This window comes from Stenella coeruleoalba (assembly GCF_951394435.1).
Source record: "Stenella coeruleoalba genome assembly, chromosome: 20".
NCBI classification, from domain to species: domain Eukaryota; kingdom Metazoa; phylum Chordata; class Mammalia; order Artiodactyla; family Delphinidae; genus Stenella; species Stenella coeruleoalba.
In genome coordinates this window covers 34,458,512-34,476,550 of record NC_137166.1, presented here as the reverse complement: position 1 = coordinate 34,476,550, position 18,039 = coordinate 34,458,512, and the positions used below count along the sequence as shown (strand labels likewise).

The following is an 18,039-nucleotide window of genomic DNA, read 5'->3' as shown; positions in this document are numbered from 1 at the left end:
GAGAGCCCGTAAAGGAGGCTGTGGCAGAGTCCAAGCGATGGACAGTGCCTAAAGAGGGACAGTGGCCATGAGGGGAAACCAGTGTCTTGCTCCACTCTGACCCCCATGCACAGCCTGACAGTGACCTCACAATCACCCTCTGGATCGCCTACCCTTGAAGGTTAATATCCCGGCTCTGGCCTAACGCTGCCCTTTATGTTCACATTTATGTTCACATCTAGGGGACAAAACCCTACCATCTGAGTCATCCAGGCCAGCAACCAGAGGCAGAGTGTTCAACAAAGCAAGAGTGTGCCACCTTTCCGCCCAAGGCATGACCAAGGCTCCATGATGACAGAGCAACCAGAGGACCTGAAGGATTCCCTGCCCACAGAGAGGAAGCATGTGTGGAGGATGGCCGAGGAGAGGCAGATGTCAGACCTCGCGCGGGTGTTGGAGTGGCTGGAGCGGAGGCAGGGGAAGAAGAAGCGAGCTCTCCAGGTGTGTACTTACTGTCAAAGAAAACCTGCAAGGAAGGCTTCATTCGAGACTACTACTGCATGATGTGATGGGGTGAGGGGAGGGTTTGCAGCACTGGGGTGAGCCAGTAGAAAAGCACCGGAGGACATGGGGAGAGATTGTCACTGTGATCAGGCCACCCTTGTGGGCTAATTATCCCTATGTAGTTAGGCTCCTACCCTCCCACAGAGACTGGGAGGTGGGAATGCTATCCTTCCTGATGATTGCATTTCAAAGGGATGGCTCCCAAGCTCTGGAGAAAAACATTCCTGGATTATAAAGCTGGGCAAGAGGCTGGGAGAAGATTTACATCTCAAAGGGGCAGAGAAAGAATTTACAGGTGTAAATTGTCTAAAGGAATTGTTCTAGGAAAAGGGAGGTCAAGGTCCTAGAGTCAGGAAGAAACCTACCTAGTTTAGTCGAGGTGAGGAGACCTTAAAGCCATCTTGGTCAGTGTTGGAGAAGGGCTGAGAGGCAATAGCGTCTAGTGTCTTGATGATCTCAGAATGGGTCCTCCCACTGTCCCCAGGCACTTCCATATCCACATGATGGTCCCAGGGTCAGAGGGCATTCTCCACCTCCACTATCTCCACTGGGACTCCTGCTAACATACCTCTTCCTTTCTATCCTGCATTAGAACTAGTTGTAACCTCCTGTCTTAGTCCATTTGGGCTGCTACAACCAAATACCATAGACCAGGTGGTTTAGAAACAACAGACATTTCTTTCTTACAGATCAAGGTGCCAGCAGATTTGGTGTCTGATGAAGACCTGCTTCATGGTTCATAGACGGCTGCCTCCTTGCTATATCCTGATAAAGAGGAAGAGTCAGGAGAGCTCTCTGGGGCCCTTTTTTAAGGCCCTAGTCCCATTTATGAGGGCTCCACCCTCATGACATAACAACCTCCTGAAGTCCCCACCTCCTGACACCATCACGTAAGGAGTTAGGATTTCAGCACAGGAATTTAGGGGGACACAAACATTCAGTCTGTGGCACCACCCTTTCCTCTTCCTCCAGGAACTATGACAACCAATTTTGCCCCAGTTTCCCCCAGAGTTCCCCTCTGGGCCCATCGTCTACACAAAATGAAGCCATGTCCTTGGAAAGTGGTCTCCTCTGCAGAGGATGCCACCTAATCTTCACTGCCCTGGCTCCCAGAGAAAAATGGGTGAAAACGGCATTACTAAGAACAATGATAACTTTTATTAAGTGTTTCCTGTGTGCCAGGCCCTGTGCTTACTGCAGTGAGTTGTCTGGTCAACTGCTCCCAGCAAGGCTACAAGGTAGGCACCGTTCTTACCACCAGCTGAAGGATAAGAAGCTGAGATGAAGAGGAATCATTTGCTTGAGCTCACAGAGCTAGTGAGGGGCCGAGCCAGGGCTCAACCTCAGATTTCTCCAGTTTCCAAGCTCGTGGGCTGTCAGGCCCACGCACCATCACCACCTCCCCTTCTCCTGCTTCACCCGGTTCAGTGGCCCCTGCCTTTCAGAGGAGCTCCTGTTCTGGTTATGTGCTTACTTGTCAATTATAGTCAGAGAGATCTGGAGTGCCAGTTCCATCAGATACGCGTAAACACACCTGACAAACGTATTTTACTCTAAGGCGTTAGTGATTTACCTACCCTCCCCCTTCCCCCCATTTTTGGGCCTCTCAGAACTCATTCGCAGAAATCAGTTCTATGATGAATATGTTTGATCCCATCTCTTCATACTAAGATTATATTCCTTTTTTGTAAATTTTTATTGGAGTATAATTGATTTACAATGTTGTATTATTTCCAGGAGTACAGCAAAGTGAATCAGTTATACATATACATATATCCACTCTTTTTTTTAGATTCTTTTCCCATATTGGCCATTACAGAGTATTAACTAGAGTTCCCTGTGCTATATAGCAGGTTCCTATTAGTAATCTATTTTATATACAGTAGCATGTATATGTCAATCCCAATCTTCCAATTTATCCCTCCCCCACCCTTCCCCCCCGATAACCATAAGCTTGTTTTCTACATCTGTGACCCTACTTCGTTTTTGTAAAGTAAGTTCATTTGTACCATTTTTTTAGATTCCACATATAGGCGATATCATATGATATTTCTCATAAGATTATACTCTAATAATGTTTTCACAGCTTTACCTTATATGTGGCTTTTATTGTAAACAAGTTTGGACCCAGGGAGGGAACAATTTAATCTGAAAATACAGTTAAATCTTCAAGCATCATTACCCTCGCCAGAAACATTTGTATTTTGAAAGACGCTCCTGAGAGAGAGGGTGATGCTCCCGTGGCAGGTCTCGTATGGCAGGTGGCGGGGGACCCTTTAGTGAAGACGGTTGGAGGGGTGCTGTCCGCAGCCTCCTCTCCCTTCTCCTGGCAATCCAGGCTTTTCTCCACTTCAGCACGATTATGGAGCTACCCAGAGGGCTGTGCCCCTTGTTATCCATTTGCCATCCATGAAGACCCCTGAAGTCTCAAAGTCTCAGCCACAGGGGCCACTGAATCGTGGCTATTGCAGTTTCCTCGGGTCTGTGGTATCACCACATCCATTCCACTCAGTTTCCTCCAAAAATGGGGGCTGGTAGCTACTCAGGTGACTCTTGAGGAGAGGCTGAGGGTTGAGAGGAGAAGGTGGGAGGTGGGTCACACGCGGGGGAGCCGGCCTTAATCTCTCTCTAATCACCCTGCAGCATCAGCCCTGGCAAAGCTCCAAACAAAACCCCGAAGTTGCGTAGCACCCCGTCCTTTGATGGCCTCAAGCAGGACCTTGGACAGCTTCCCTCCACACATCCAGATGGCTTATCCAAACCCTCCTTCCACCCATCCAGTGTGGCTAACATTCATGGAGGGCTTAACACTTCTGCGCAGTGATTCATGTATTTCCCACTATGACCCTATGCAGTAGGTTCTGCTATCGGTCCCCGTCCTCAGAGAGAGCCGTCCCTTGCCCAAGGTTGCTCAGACACTCAGCCCTAGAGCAGGATTGCAAGCCGGGCCGTCAGCCCTGGAGACCAGTCCCAGCCGTCACCCCATGACCCCGACACCCTACGGCACACCCGAAGAGGAGACCTAGATGATTCAGCTTCCCCACGATGCTCCAGCACCCCAGGCGCACCCCTTAGACATGGGCCTGGATGTGCGTCTGTGGGCTCCTCCCCCGATGGGCCCTGCCGCTCCCTAATGAGCCTTACTCTTTCCCTGGGTGCTCCTGGTGGCAGCTTTCGGGCCGAGCACACGTGCTCTGAATGGACGTGCATGTGCCTGACCTTCCTTTCCCAGCAGGCAGACAGGAACACCCAGGGAAATAGAAAGGCAGGAGGCCTTGTGATCACAGCTCTGGGAGGACAAGACGGGGTGGGAGTGGGGCAAGGAGAGGAGGGGTTCTGGGCAGAGGGAGCAGCCCTGGCTGGGCTTGAAGACTGGAGGTCGCGGTAGGGAAGTGGCAGGGAGAGAGGCCATCTGAGGGCCAGAAGGAATACCTACCAGGCTGGGGCATGGGGCCCTCACGTGGAGGGCGATAGTGATAGATTTTGAGGTGCACAGGGACAGCCAGACCTGGGGTTGGAAGGCCATCCTGGGGGCGGTGTGATATGGACACCGGGTGCGTCAGGAGGCAGAGGGGCTGCGAGGGGGAAAGGGAGCGCCAGAGTGGGTGCAAAAGCTGGGTGGCACCTTCCACTCTGCAGGGTGCAGGGCTGGTCTGTGCCAGTGGGTCAGCCACTGGGTTTTTCTCCCTGTTCTTTCAGAAGAACAAACCCAAGGTGGTGACGCTCTCTGCAGCACCTGTGAATGAAGAAAAGAAAGCCAAAAATGTCCAGAAACAGCAGGGAGGGAACCACCAGGTGGCATTCTCTAAGCAGGTGACACAGCCCCACCACTGTCTCCACGTGAAGGAGGTGCACCCACTCTGCTCCTGCATGGGATCGGCTACTTTTTTTAAAATTTAAAGCTCTAAAATTCACTCCTGCCCCACACTAGCACCCAAATGGATCACCTGCCCCCTCCACCCATCCAGCCCCCACCCAACACTCTGCACACCCCGGTGGGAAGACTTGCACCCCTGTGGTAGAGTTCACTCTTCCCGGGTGCCACCTCCCTCCCCTAAATCACTCAGGAGTGCCACTGGAAAGAGGAGACCGCCAGCGAAGGCTGTGGTTTCCAAGGTCCCTCATGGCCTCCCTCTGAGCTATAGGGACAGAAGGGAGGCGCTGGTGAGCAGACACCAGTGTGCATCCCTGTCCCAGTGTCCCAGCACCCAGAGCAGGACTCTCCTTAGGCCCCCTCGCCTGCCTTTCAGCAAGCCCTTGAACTTGTTCCTTTCAGGAATGAAGGAGGCGGAGCCAGATCCCTGTTCTCTAGCCTGTAATGTCTCTCCAGCTCCCCTCCCAGGCCTCAGGGCAAAGTTCCAGAAAGGACGGGGAAGCCTCCGCCCTATACCGAAGGCTCTACGGAGTGGAAGCAAAGGGAAAACGCCTCAGCAGCATGACCCCGGGCAACTACCCCAAGGATGCGCCTAGAAATCTGGTAAGGGAAGCGCCTTGGTCCGGATGCCAGAACTGTCCTCAGAACTGTCCTCCTATCAGAGGGACCAAAAGCTCACAGCATCCTTAGGGCAGCACCATCCATGTCAACCCAACCTCTGTGGATGCAGGAGCCCCACGTGACTGTTTGGAGAATCACAGCGCAAGGGGGTGTGACCTGGACAGGAGGCGAGCGGATGTCAAGGCTCAGCTGGCACCAGGGTGTTCTCTTCTCAGGAAGCCAGTATAATGTCCCCCAGGTTCCTGAAGCCATTTTGGTGACATCAACCTCATGTCCAAATGATCTAATTAGTTTAGATACTGTGACAATGTCAAGGTGCTACAGAAGGTACCACACCTGCTGGCTTGAAATCTGCCAGGTGATGCTTGCATCCAAGAAGAGGTGGGCTTGGGTTATGCCAGATACCGATTGCCAAGATTGCCTGAGTTCAAATCCCAGCCCCACCAATAGATAACAATTGTATATGAGATGTTATATAGTCCCAAGCCACTCCAACTCTGGGGTCTAGTTTTCACATCCATAAAATGAAACATAACATGACCTGCCTCACAGTATAGTTGTGGGTTGAGGCACGGAACATACTTAGCCTGATACAGAGTAGGTGCTCAATAAATGTTAGCAAATGGTTATTTCTAAGTAAACATTTTGCTAACATCCTCTGGTGGGCTGTGTTGGAAAAACAGATGCATTTATTGTGCCTGCCCCCTTGGGATGGAGGCGTATAGTAAAAAAGAAATCTGGAAGGGATTCCAATTAGCCCAAAGAAAGAGGGGCAACAGCCTTCAAGCAAGGGCTCGTTCTCCTGTACAAACTTCCCCCATTGTGCCCAAGAAAAGCTCTTTTTTTCTTTTTCATTGAAAAAGTCATTGTAACCAAACTGTAGTTACTTGCCAGTCAGAATTAAATATGATTGGCTCTAAATTCAAGGCAGGATCCTGGACTGAATCCTAAAATAACTCTTCAGTGGAAAAACTGGTGAGACCCAGAAAAGCTCTGTAATGTGCCCATGTTAATTGCTTGTTCCCTGCTTATGTAAGATGTTAACATTAGGGGAAACTGAGTGAAGGGTGTATAGGAACTCTCTGTACCATCTTTGCAACTCTTCTGTAAATCTTAAAGTACTCCAAAGTAAAAAGTTTATTTAAAAAGTAGAAAGAGATTGACTTATGTCCTATGGGAAGCCCCACACCTTCCCCAAGTTTCCCGTCACTCTCAGTGTCCTGGTCCTGCTGGGACCCTGAGTATCTGTAGGTCTCTCTTCCAGCGGCTGTTCTCTGCTTCCTGCTCTCTGCCAACCCAAACACAGAACACATTTCCTTCACTTCTCCCCAAACCTTTCACATGAAGCCTTCATGTATAAGCAGACTTTACTGAAGGTTCCGGGCAGCAAAGGGAAATAATTACATCACAGACTTCACAGCAAACGTATTAGAAGTTGATTACAATCCCCTCTTGTTCTTCAAAGTCCTTGTCCCCTGCCACCAGGAGATTTCTCTGGCTACATTTCCTGCAGGGGTGGCCTCCAGATGTTTTCCTCAACCCCAAGCACCCAAGTCACAAGATTTAAGGAGGTGCCCTCTCTCAGGTGCCAACCCTGCACTTTCATGAGCCTGAGAGCAAGCACCTCCTTAAATTTTGTCCCCTGGGTACCTCGTTTGTCTCACTCTAGTCCTGGTTCTGCCCAGCTCTCCCTCTTCCCTCTTTCCTCTCCCCTCCATTCCATCCTCTGCCTTCCTTGCCCCGCACATTCCCATTGGCTACTTACATCAAGAAATCACCTTGTTTCCTTTGTTTCACTGTCTCATTCCACACTCAATGTAATCTATCAAGATATTTTCCTAAACAAAGGCAGTTCCTTCCCTAAGAGAAACTCTCATGCAAGTCGATTCATTTTTTTCATTTCACTGAACAAGGATGCCAGCATGGCAGGCTGACTCGCCAGCTATTTGGTCTTCTGCAGTTCCCCCTGCCTCTGCCCAGCCCTGTCTCGCACAAAACCACCCTGCTGGAGAGCAGTCTTCCCTCTCCTAATGTAATACAACCAATGGCCACTGGGGGTCAGCAGGTACTCACGCCCCTCAAGTGCAGCAGCTGTTCAGAGACATCCAGGAACCACCTGCGCATCCAGGTGTGGCACCCAGGACTGAGTCAGGGTTGAGCCTGGGCACAGCAAGGGGAACTTACTGTGAAGGCTGTCAGGAAGCCTGAAATGAGTGAGCAGGATCTGGTTTGGGAGTGCAGCCTCTAGGAAGGGTGTAGAGGCAGTTAAGGGCTAAAGCAGGAGTCTAAGAGGGGATAAGTGTAGATCAAGGAAAAGTACTCTAGACCAGAACATCTGTTTCTAACCTCCCTCAGCCCCACTCCGCACGCAGATCATTAGCGTCATTTTCAAGAACCAGATCCCCTGTGTGTCCCAAGTTCCCTGTCGGAAGAGTAAGCTGTTTCCGCTCTCCACGTCATGGTTCTGTGTGACCTGGTGGGCATGACCATCGAACATTCCCCACCACCTTCGGGACTGGAATGTGACAGCTCAGCCTGTGCAATCACAACCACTCCTGCTCTTCTGTGTTTCCAGTGTTGTGATGGCCACAAAATCAGGATCTGCAAAACACTGTGAGCACTCTGAACGAATGATATTAACTGTCCCTGGCTCCAGAGCACCGAAGCTAATAGGAACAACGGTGACAACACCCGTGTGGAATACTTTTGCTTTTCAGAGCAGACTGTTTCGCCTTTGTCACCTCACCTAATTTTCACAAAAACTCCCACTCACTCCCTTTAAACTGCTGAAATGCCCCTGGCCCTCCACTGATTACCATGTGGCACATTCAGGATGCCACAGCCTCTGCCACTCCCTTCTCCTCCATTGCCTCTCCCCCCTTGAGTTCCCTGAGCACGCTTTCTTCTACTTTCTTTCCTCTTTCACCACCCTGTCCTGGTCCCCTCTGAGGCCTCACCATACATGTTGACTCCTTGCCCCCCTCCCAATACAGCCTCTAGGTCAGCCCAACCCAGACGCAAGGCAGCAAGAGATCCATATGGGGGCTTCCCTGGTGGCGCAGTGGTTGAGAGTCCGCCTGCCGATGCAGGGGTCCCGGTTCATGCCCCTGTCCGGGAAGATCCCACATGCCGTGGAGCGGCTGGGCCTGTGGGCCATGGCCGCTGAGCCTGCGCGTCCAGAGCCTGTGCTCCGCAACGAGAGAAGCCACAACAGTGAGAGGCCCGCGTACCGCAAAAAAAAAAAAAAAAAAAAAAAAAAAAAGAGATCCATATGGCTAAGCTGAAGCTGCAGTCTTGGGTCACCTCACTTCTGTGAATAAAGGATGCAAAATATTCCCATTTGATGGGCTTCTTTCCCCTGCTTCATCTGATTCCATTAAGGCTTCTCTGACCCGCACATAATCTCCACTTAAATTTATTAACCTCGTATATTTCTAACTTGCTACTAACCAACCTTCCCTTCTTTCCCCCTTCCCAGACCTAAATTTCCCCTCTGAATTCCCCACTGATCAGTACTGCCATTCTCATCCCATTATACAAGTTTCCTGGCTGATTCTATCCAAAGGAGTGGCTTTAACCACTGTCTAGTGAATTCCAAATTCAAATCTCCAGACAGCCTTTTCTCCTGAGTTCCATCTGCATGCCTGCTCCCAGTGTTAGCTTGGCTGCCCCTCAGGCTCCGCAAACCCCCATGCCTCGCCTTCACAGGGGCCATCGCACGGGCTAGCACTGGCCCAGCACAGTGACCCAAGTCAGAAGTTGTCTCCCTCCACGACCCTTTATGACCCGCTACTGGGTCCTGGAGATTGTACCTCCTCCATACCTTTCATGTCTTTCGCTTCCTCTCCACTTTAACTACTATTATTTAAGTTGAACCCCGACCCTAAGAACCTCCAATAGCTTTCCTCCTCTATGGCTACCAAACTGGCCTTTCTGATTTATTTGGGTCTTTATATTTAAAGGGAGTTTCTTAGAGGCAGCAGGTGATTGGGCCTTGCATTACTTTCAATCCAGTCTGACAATTTCAATCTTCCCATTGGGATATTTAGACCATTTACACTGAATGTAATCATTGATATGGTTGCGTTTAAACCTACCATGTTGGTATTTGTTTCTAATTTATTCCATCTATTCTTTGCCCTCCCCGTCCTGTTTTTCTGCCTTCTTTTGGGCTGAGTAGTTTTTGTGATTCCATTTTATCTTCTTTGTTGGCTTGTGAACTATAACTTTGTTGTGCTATCTTAGTAGTTGCTTTAGGGCTGACAGGATTCATCTTTGACATATCACAGCCTTCTTTCACCTCATAGTCTGTATCACTCACGTAGAACATAAGGAACTTACAAGAGTATACTTCCATTTCTCCTCTCCCAACCCTCAGGCTATTGTTGCCATTCATTGCATTTCTCCATAAGTTATTATAAACCCCACAATACACTGTTATTACTCTTGCTTTAAGCAAATATCTTTTAGAAGGACTTCAGTGTTTATCCATAGTTAACATCTCTAGTGCTCTTCATTGCTTTACACAGGTCCAGCTTTCTGCCTGGAGTCATTTCCTTCTGCCTAAAGGTCTTCCTTCAACAATTCTTATGGTGTGGGCTTGTTGGTGACAAATTCAGCTTTTATATATCTGAAAAGGTCTTTATTTCACTTTTGTTTCTGAAAGGTACTTTTGCTGAGTGTAGAATTCTAGACTGACAAGCTTTTTTCTTCAATGCTTTAAAGTTGTGCTCTGCCTTCTAGCTTGCATTGTCACCAGTGAGAAGTTGGCTGTCATCTTTCTTTATGTGTTCCCTGTAACGTATCTTTTTCCTCTGACTTCTTTGGAAGTTTTCAAGCATCTTGATTATGATGTGTCTTGAGGTCATTTGCTTCATGTTTCTTGTGTTTGTGTCTGGGGTTTGTTGAGATTCTTGGTTTATAGTTTCCATCATATTTAGAAAATTTTGGACCATTATTTCTTCAAATATATTTTCACTCCTCCACTCTCCTCCTCTCCTTCAGGCACCACAATTACACATATTTGAAGTTCTGCAACTCAGTAGGGTTTTTCCCCAGTCTTTTCTCTCTGTGTTTCATTTTGTATAGTGTCTGTCGCTGTGTCTTCAAATTCACTGATTTTTCCTTCTACCATACCTACTCTGCTATTAATCCCACCCAATGTATTTTTCATACTAGACATTGTAGTTTTCATGTCTAGAATTTCAATTTGGGTCATTTTCAACCTTCTGTGTCTTGCCTTAGCATGCTCAAGCTTTGTTGAACATACAGATCTATACAGTTATAATAGCTATTTTAGTGTTCTTGTCTACCAGTTCTATCTATGTAGTTTCCTCTCCTGCATAACTAGTATTCAGCTGAGAGAAGCTTCTGCAGATCTCTGCAGCTCTCCATGCAGTTTTCTCCTGTTACTCTGCCCTGCGAATTCTAGCTTCCTTGGCCCATTTCAATTGTCTATTCTCTCTCCCCAACTCAGGGAAACTGCTAGATACTATCTAGGTTTTCCCCTCCCTGTGCTGCAACCTGGAAGCATCTCCCAGCTCTCAGCTGGGGCTCCCATGGGACTCACCTCTTCCCTTTCTCAAGGGCCACTGCCCTGAATTACCTGTTGTCCAATGTCTGGAAAAGCCTGTTTCATGTATCAGGCCCCACTTTATAGCTGCTTAAGATGGAAGGATAAATCCAGTCCCTGTTACCCTATCTTGGCTGAAAGCAGAAGTCTCACATTGGCTTTTCCAAAGCACAAACCTGATTGAGTGCAATGACAAGCCATTGAAAAATTTTAGGAAGTAAGCTACCAAGTTAGATTTGAATTTTTAAAAGGTGACTCTGGCTAAGGGCCACTAAAAGATGCTGGGAAAACATTGAGAACACATTTCCAAAGTAAACCTTGACAAAGTCTGAGCATCTAGACTAAGAAAATGGAACTCATTTGGCTTTCTCTCCTTGCCCACTATGCTCAGAACATTCTATCCATGCCAGGCAAGGGTGCATTCCTAATGCAGAGAGTTGGAGGGCAGTTACCAACTCTGTCTCTATGAATACAGAGTAGTCCCTGGAGTCCCAAACATAGCTCACCAGAAATCTTAACGTATCTGTTCAGCCATGGACTCAGGAACATGGGACATTTTGTCCAAGAGGGTAGCCAGGACAGGCTCCCAGAAAAAGGCACTGACAACCTGGGTTCACATTTTCCTGGATCCGCCACTGTCTATGGCATCTTGGGCACATGACTTAATCTCTCCAATCCTCCACTTTCCCATTTGTTCAATGGATGTGACATGGTTGTGAGACTGTAGTTGCCCCCCTCCCTAGAAAGGCTTTAGAACACTGCCTGGCACATAAGTTATGCAATAAGTGTTAGCTAATATGTAAAATTATCATTACCCTTTCTATTACTACTCTTCTTTCCTACGTGAGACCTACCTTGACCCAGAAGAGGATCAGATGTCTCAGGAAAGGCTATGGCCCTTTCTCCAAGGGATTTCAATTTGTGTCAATGAAGATGTGTAGCTCAGGATTCTCCTGGAACATAGGACCAATTTCCACCATGCACAGACTGCTAACACCACCTGACCCTATCACTCTATTAGGGGCCAGCTGTCAGTTTAGAGAGCCATGCTGGACATAAAGATTCCAGTTCAGCCACTGACTCATTATGAGACCTGGGGCAAGTCAAAGCTTCTCTCCAGGCCACTGTCCCTCCATTTATGTAATTGTAGAAGGTCTAGACTCCCCCAGACATATCCTGGTAAAATTCCTGAATTTTATTTATGAAATCTTGCAAGCTTACAGGAAGAACAACTTACTTACAAAGGAAAAAGAGTCAAATTAACATCAATCTAGAAGTGAAATGAACACCTATAGACTACTGAGAGCAAAGACTTATAACCTCATAATCCTATCCTCAGCCCGTATATAAGTTACCGTCGGGGTGAATGAATGATATTTGCAAATTCAGAAATATTCAGGGACTTTCTCAGCCATTTATCCATTCATCTATAGAAAATGCCCTAGAAGAGGGCAGAGGCACCAAATTAGGAAATAATTGGTTTAAAAATCAAAATCTAGAGACACACTTAAAATCACGCGATATAGAAAGAATGAAAAAAAGATAGGCAAAGAGATAACAAGAAATGCAAACATATGAGGTGGATTTAAGGCCAAAAGAAACAACAGGGTAAAAGAGGGATATTTTAAAATGTTAAAGAGAACAAATAATAACAATAAACCTACACACAACAAAAAAATAGTAGTTAAATAGATAAACATTTAGAAATGCAAAGAGAATCTGACAAAAATAAAGTTATAGTAGGAGACTGCAAAATACCTCTTTCAGAACCCAATAGACAGATCAAAGAGGCAATTGCAGTAAGTGCCTAGAAGAATCTAACAATGTAATTAACAAACCATACCTTTATAGTTGAACAGAGAACACACATTTTTCTGTGGCCAAAGAATATTTCTAAAAATCATCTGCATATTCATCAAAAGAAAACATTAACATTCACAATAGTAAAGACTTTAGGGCCACCTACAGTATCCTAAAGCAATAATTAGAATTAAAATTAAAAGATAATCTCAACAGAAATTAAGAAACACTCTTAAAATACCATTATTTCAAAGAAAAAAACTATTGAAAATAAGTCTGTTTCATACCAAAATCCATGGGATGAAGGCGAAATCTATGCCCAGAAGAAAATTTACAGCAAAAACTAAAAGTAGTCGTTCTTGTCTGTATAAAACAAAAAAATTAACACTTTTATTAATTTAATGATATAGAAGAAATAATATGAAAAAGAGAGAATTAATACATTAAATACCAGCTAAGATTAATGAAATACAAGATTAAAAGTAGTTAAAAGGATAAATCCAAAGCTAGCTTTTTCAAAAACCAAGTGACAAACAGTATGAAGTTATCATGAGCCTTGTCAAAAGAAGAGTCAAAAATATACAAGATTTTATATGAGAAAGGGATGCATAAGCAAAGACAAGAAATACATTGAATGAATTATAATAGAATACTATATACACATCTACACAATACATTTGAAGATCCAGCATAAATGAATAATTTCCTATCAGACTATAAGTTATCAAAATGGACATAGTAAAGAGTAGAAAAGTTGAATAGAGCAATTTCTGAGGTAAAAATTGAAAGATGGTAGACATTTTCCCACTACAAAAGGCACCAGGACAAATGATTTCACACCAAGTTCTACCTAACATTTAAAAAGCAAATAATCCCAATGTCACTTCAACTATTGCAGGTCATATAAAATACAGACATTTGTGCATTAATTTGACAAGCCATCATAACCTTAAACTTAAAAGATTAGGCAAAAAAGCAGGCCAATCTCACAATAATAGATGATTTTTAAATGATTTTAAAAATTTTAGCAAATAGACTTAATGTATGAAAATATAGCAAATATATCCACATATGAAATGAATAATAAACCGTGACCAGGTGGGATTTATTATAGCAGGTTACGAATGGTTCGGTTAATCAACATCAAGCTATCTAATAACAGAATTTATTACATCAAGAAATTAAAGGAAAACCATATGATCAGTAGATGATAGAAAAGCAAAAAATAGAATCAAGCAATTATTACTAATAAAAATATGTAAACCAAGAGCAAAGCTGCTAAATATTATAAAACATATTCCAAAAATAGTGGCAAATATTCTAAATGATGAAATGCTGGATCACTTTAATTAAAATCAGGAACAAAATGAGGCATGACTGCTATCATCATTATTGACATTGTTTTGGAGGGTCTGTCAAATGCAACATGTCAAGAAGAGTACATAATTTTTATAAATATTAGGAGGGATATATTTTCATTTTTCTCCTGATATGATTGCCTTTCTACAAAACTCAAGAAATTCTAGTCAAAAAATAATAAAATCTGGGCTTCCCTGGTGGCGCAGTGGTTGAGAATCCACCTGCCGATGCAGGGGACACGGGTTTGTGCCCCGGTCCAGGAAGATCCCACATGCCGCAGAGCGGCTAGGCCCGTGAGCCATGGCCGCTGAGCCTGCGCGTCCGGAGCCTGTGCTCCGCAACAGGAGAGGTCACAACAGTGAGAGGCCCATGTACAGCAAAAAAAAAAAAAAATAATAATAATAAAATCTGGTATGGTTGTTGGTATACCAGAAAAAAAATAATTTAAACAGTAGTGTTTTCTCTATACTAGTCACACCAATTAGAAATAGAAATGAAAAGAAAATATTCCACTCGCACAAGTAAAAATCTGTAAAATACAGAGGAGTATGTTTAACAAGAAAATAATTAAGGTCTCCAAGCTCTAGTCCCAACAGTATTTCCCTCAGTACAAACCCCATATTTGGGTAACATCAGACCCTCACTACTTCATTTCATATATGTGTGTCTTTGTGCACGCTGTTCCTCCTGTCCACCCATGCTGTTCCTCCCTTTTTCATCTGATAAACTACCTGTCCTTTAAAAATCCAGCTCAAAGTTGATCTCCTCTGATACCTTCCCCTAACCCCCCTTTAGGCTAACGTTCACTTTAGGTGAATTTTCTCTGGGGAGGGAGAGAAGATTGAGAGAAGGAAGTGAATGAAAGGAGAGAAAGGGAATGAGTTGTGAGATGAGGGGAAAGGAGGGAGAAAAAGATGAATGGGGATTAAACAAATGCTAAGAAGGAGACCCTGCCAAAGCCTTGAAAAGACCTCATATCTCTAATGTTTGAAGCCCTTGCAGCCTTCCAGGTCTCATCCCCTTCCTGTCCACCCTACTGCTCACCCCTACCAGGATCTAACTCCCTGGTGACATCTGTCCAATTTCAGACTTAGACATCAAGGATGAAATCACCCAAGAGTCCACTCAGCTCTCAATGCCATACCATCAACAAAGCATCATAGAACCCATGTTACAGGATGCTATCTTTGTCCCACGGAAGTCAACCCTCTTGCGAGATTGGGTTGGCAAGACGCCCGATGCCTCCTACGAGCGTAAGCTGAAGAGCCTCATGGAGAAGGGCAGCGAGCCCAAGATGGAGCTGGTGAGGATGCTGAAGCCGGAGGAGGTGCTGAGCTGCCGGTGAGCAGCCCTGTGCAGGTGGGGCTGGGCACATTCTGCAAGACCAGGCTTTGCTCACGACTGTCTGTGGTTCATGCACCTGGGCTGAGCCCAGAGCAAGGGAGGGTGGCTGCAGCATGTCCGGGCTCTGTCTTCGAGTCCCAGAGGGCTGCTCCAGGGCTGAAGCTGTTGGGTTTCTGAGCAGCCTCACTCGCTAGAGGACCGTCTCCTGAATGGACACGACATTTAGATGCTGCCATTTTGACGCCACGCCTTTGGACACATACACAACCTTTCTAAAATTTCTCTTTGTTTCACAAAAGAAGCCATGAATATTATTCACAAAGGAAAGAATGAGTTGTTTGTGGCCTTGTTTTTAACAGGAAACTCCCCCAAGTTCCTTTACACTAATGGTGTTGAATTGCTGGTGACTGTAGCCGCCATTCCCAGGGTTACCTGCTGTACGTTTGGGGTTTTAGACTCCAAAGGGACCATGAACAAAGTATGAAACCATTTGGTATTTACTGCTCTTACCAAGGGGTCTCACTTCTTGCTTGTTCTTTGTCATACTTATCAAGACCCACTGGCTTTCAGCAACACCAAACAGCTTGGTTTCTGCCCCCAAATCCAAGCATCCCTCCCCAGCCCAATGTTATCCTTTACTGTAAGGATGTAACTGACAACACTCAGAAACTGGCAAAGGAGGAAATAGGACAAGAGACTAAGGTGGTCAGCCTTGTAGAGTTCACAGTAGTGAACTCGCCTGTAGGTTTCAGACGGCCTCAGATGCCTGGCGTCCGAGGGCCCCATCACACAGTCTTGCTCTGCTGGCTGGCTAACTGGCTGAAAGATGGACAGGCAGTCTCCTCCACTAGAGGGGGTTCTGGCTCATGCCACCTCCACAGCTGGATGACTTTGGCTATGGGTTTCAAATTGATCAAGTGGTTTTAATTGACTCTGGCCAAAGACAGCCTACCTGGGCTCCATGGTGGGGACAAAAGAGACTTGGACAGGGTAGGGGGAGAGCATATTTGGAGAGATGGCAATTAACAAGCCATTAGAAAAACACCCAAGAAAAGGATGAAATTGTCCTTTGCCATCATAGTGAGCGTCCACAGCTAGATATGTGTGAAATTGTCCCCTGGGGCTGGGCTGGTCAGGGCAGGGTGGGGCTGACCTGAGCCGTGTCGGGGAAAGGTAGTACAGGTATAGGGGCTGGTGAGTGAGGTCTGAGCTGCCTGTAAGAACAGGGAAGCTCTGGGCAGATCTTCAAAGAGAAGGGAAGTTCCCTGGTGGCCTACTGGTTAGGATTTCAGGCTTCCGCTGCCAAGGGCCTGGGTTCAACCCCTGGCTGGGGAACTAAGATCCTGCGGGCCACAGGTATGGCCAAAAAAAAAAAAGAAAGAAGAAAAAAAGGAAAGAGTAGGGAGACCATTCCCAATGGATAGAGAAGCCAGGTTCCATCAATATGCAGCTCCTCCCCCACCATCTGTAGCAAATTAACCAACCGGAATGCAGCCTGAATCGGGGGCCTCCCTCCTTATACTAAAGCTGGGAGCAAGGTCAAAGTTGATGGTGGAATAAGGGATATAATGGCAGAGGTACTGTCTAAATCACATAGATGGCATCAGTCCTATTCTTCAGTACAAGTCAGAACGGTGGGGCTTTAGCTAATATTTTAAATCAGTGTTTTAATTTTAATTTTTTAATTGAAAATTGTAATTGTTTGAATACTATTAAAAATACTCACCTCTATTCCTACAGTTTTCTCAGCCTTTATTTCCACTGTCCTGGATTTCCCCCAGTCCTTGGCCTCACTCAGATTATACACACATGGCAATGATGAGAGAAAACACCTAGCAATTTGCATCCTGGTGTTTTCTCCCCATTTGGCAATAACGACATTTTAACACTAGCAGAAGAGTCCTTGAAATGGATATTCCATTTTTTGCTTGACCATTCCTCTGTTGATGGAATTTCCTATTTTCCTATTGTTGATAACCCCAAAATAAACACTTTTGTTTATGTAGCTTTTCCTTCCATTGAATTCTCTTCTTGGGATAAGTTGAGGACCTGAGTGGAATTACTGAGTCAAAAATAATAAACCTGGTTTTTTGGGGGGTGGGGCAGGAGGTGCTTGGCATATATGTTGCCAAATTGATTTCCAAAAGAGTTATACCAATAAAAACACCCACCAAGTCTGTGGGGTGTCCCAGTCTTTTATGAGACCTCTGTCAGCTCCAGAAATGTCTGGAGGGCCAGTCCCTTACAGAGGTCCCACACTGTCGCTCTTTAACTCTGAGCTCTTTTCAGTGAAGTTTGCGCCTGCAGTGATTCCACCCTCAGCTGACCTCTTTGGCCTTGTCTCGCACAGATACGTGAGGTTGTCCAAGAACAATATTCGAACTTTGCTCAAGCTGTGCAAGGATGCAGGAATGAACGTGGACATCCACCCCGATGTGGTCGAAGAAGAGAGAGATGCTGAAAAGGTGTTCAACCAAAACATCAGTGTAGCCCTCTAAACAGCTCCTCTCCCCGGCCACCTCAAGCCCCCTCCGCTGTTGGACCCTCGGCCATCAGACGCCACCCTCTGGCACACCACACCTGGCTCTTCAGACCTGGGGCGTCCCCTTTCGACAGTAGCGATCAGGAAACAAGGTTAGACTGCTTGGATCATTGCACTGACGTAGTGTTTTGTCCTCGTCATCCAAGTCAGAACCAACGCAGGAGAAACTATAGGTTTCCTCCCCACCCCACAAAGAACACTCCTTGGAAAAGCCTTCTTAGCAAGGAAGTCTTAGAAGAAGTGAGACATGGGAGCCCAGAGCCTCCAGAGGGATTTCAGGAGGGACAAAGTACTGAGGGGCTGCTGCGGACACATACACCCCAGGCCTTGCCCAGCCATCCCCACTACCTCCTGTGGCGGACACAGCTCTGCGGGGAGCTGGCC

The 18,039-nt window shown here is 46.1% G+C and overlaps 1 protein-coding gene across 1 annotated transcript; it reads left to right on the top strand.

The window, feature by feature from the left end:
* Positions 1 to 330: 330 nt before the first annotated feature.
* On the top strand, positions 331 to 17,611 carry LOC307178431 (uncharacterized protein C16orf78; the record flags this gene model as incomplete). Its single annotated transcript, XM_079906626.1, is given in 7 exon segments — positions 331 to 480; positions 1,411 to 1,433; positions 4,065 to 4,440; positions 4,886 to 5,009; positions 5,012 to 5,020; positions 14,858 to 15,110; positions 17,464 to 17,611. Coding segments are annotated over 7 exon segments (1,083 nt in total).
* Positions 17,612 to 18,039: the final 428 nt, after the last annotated feature.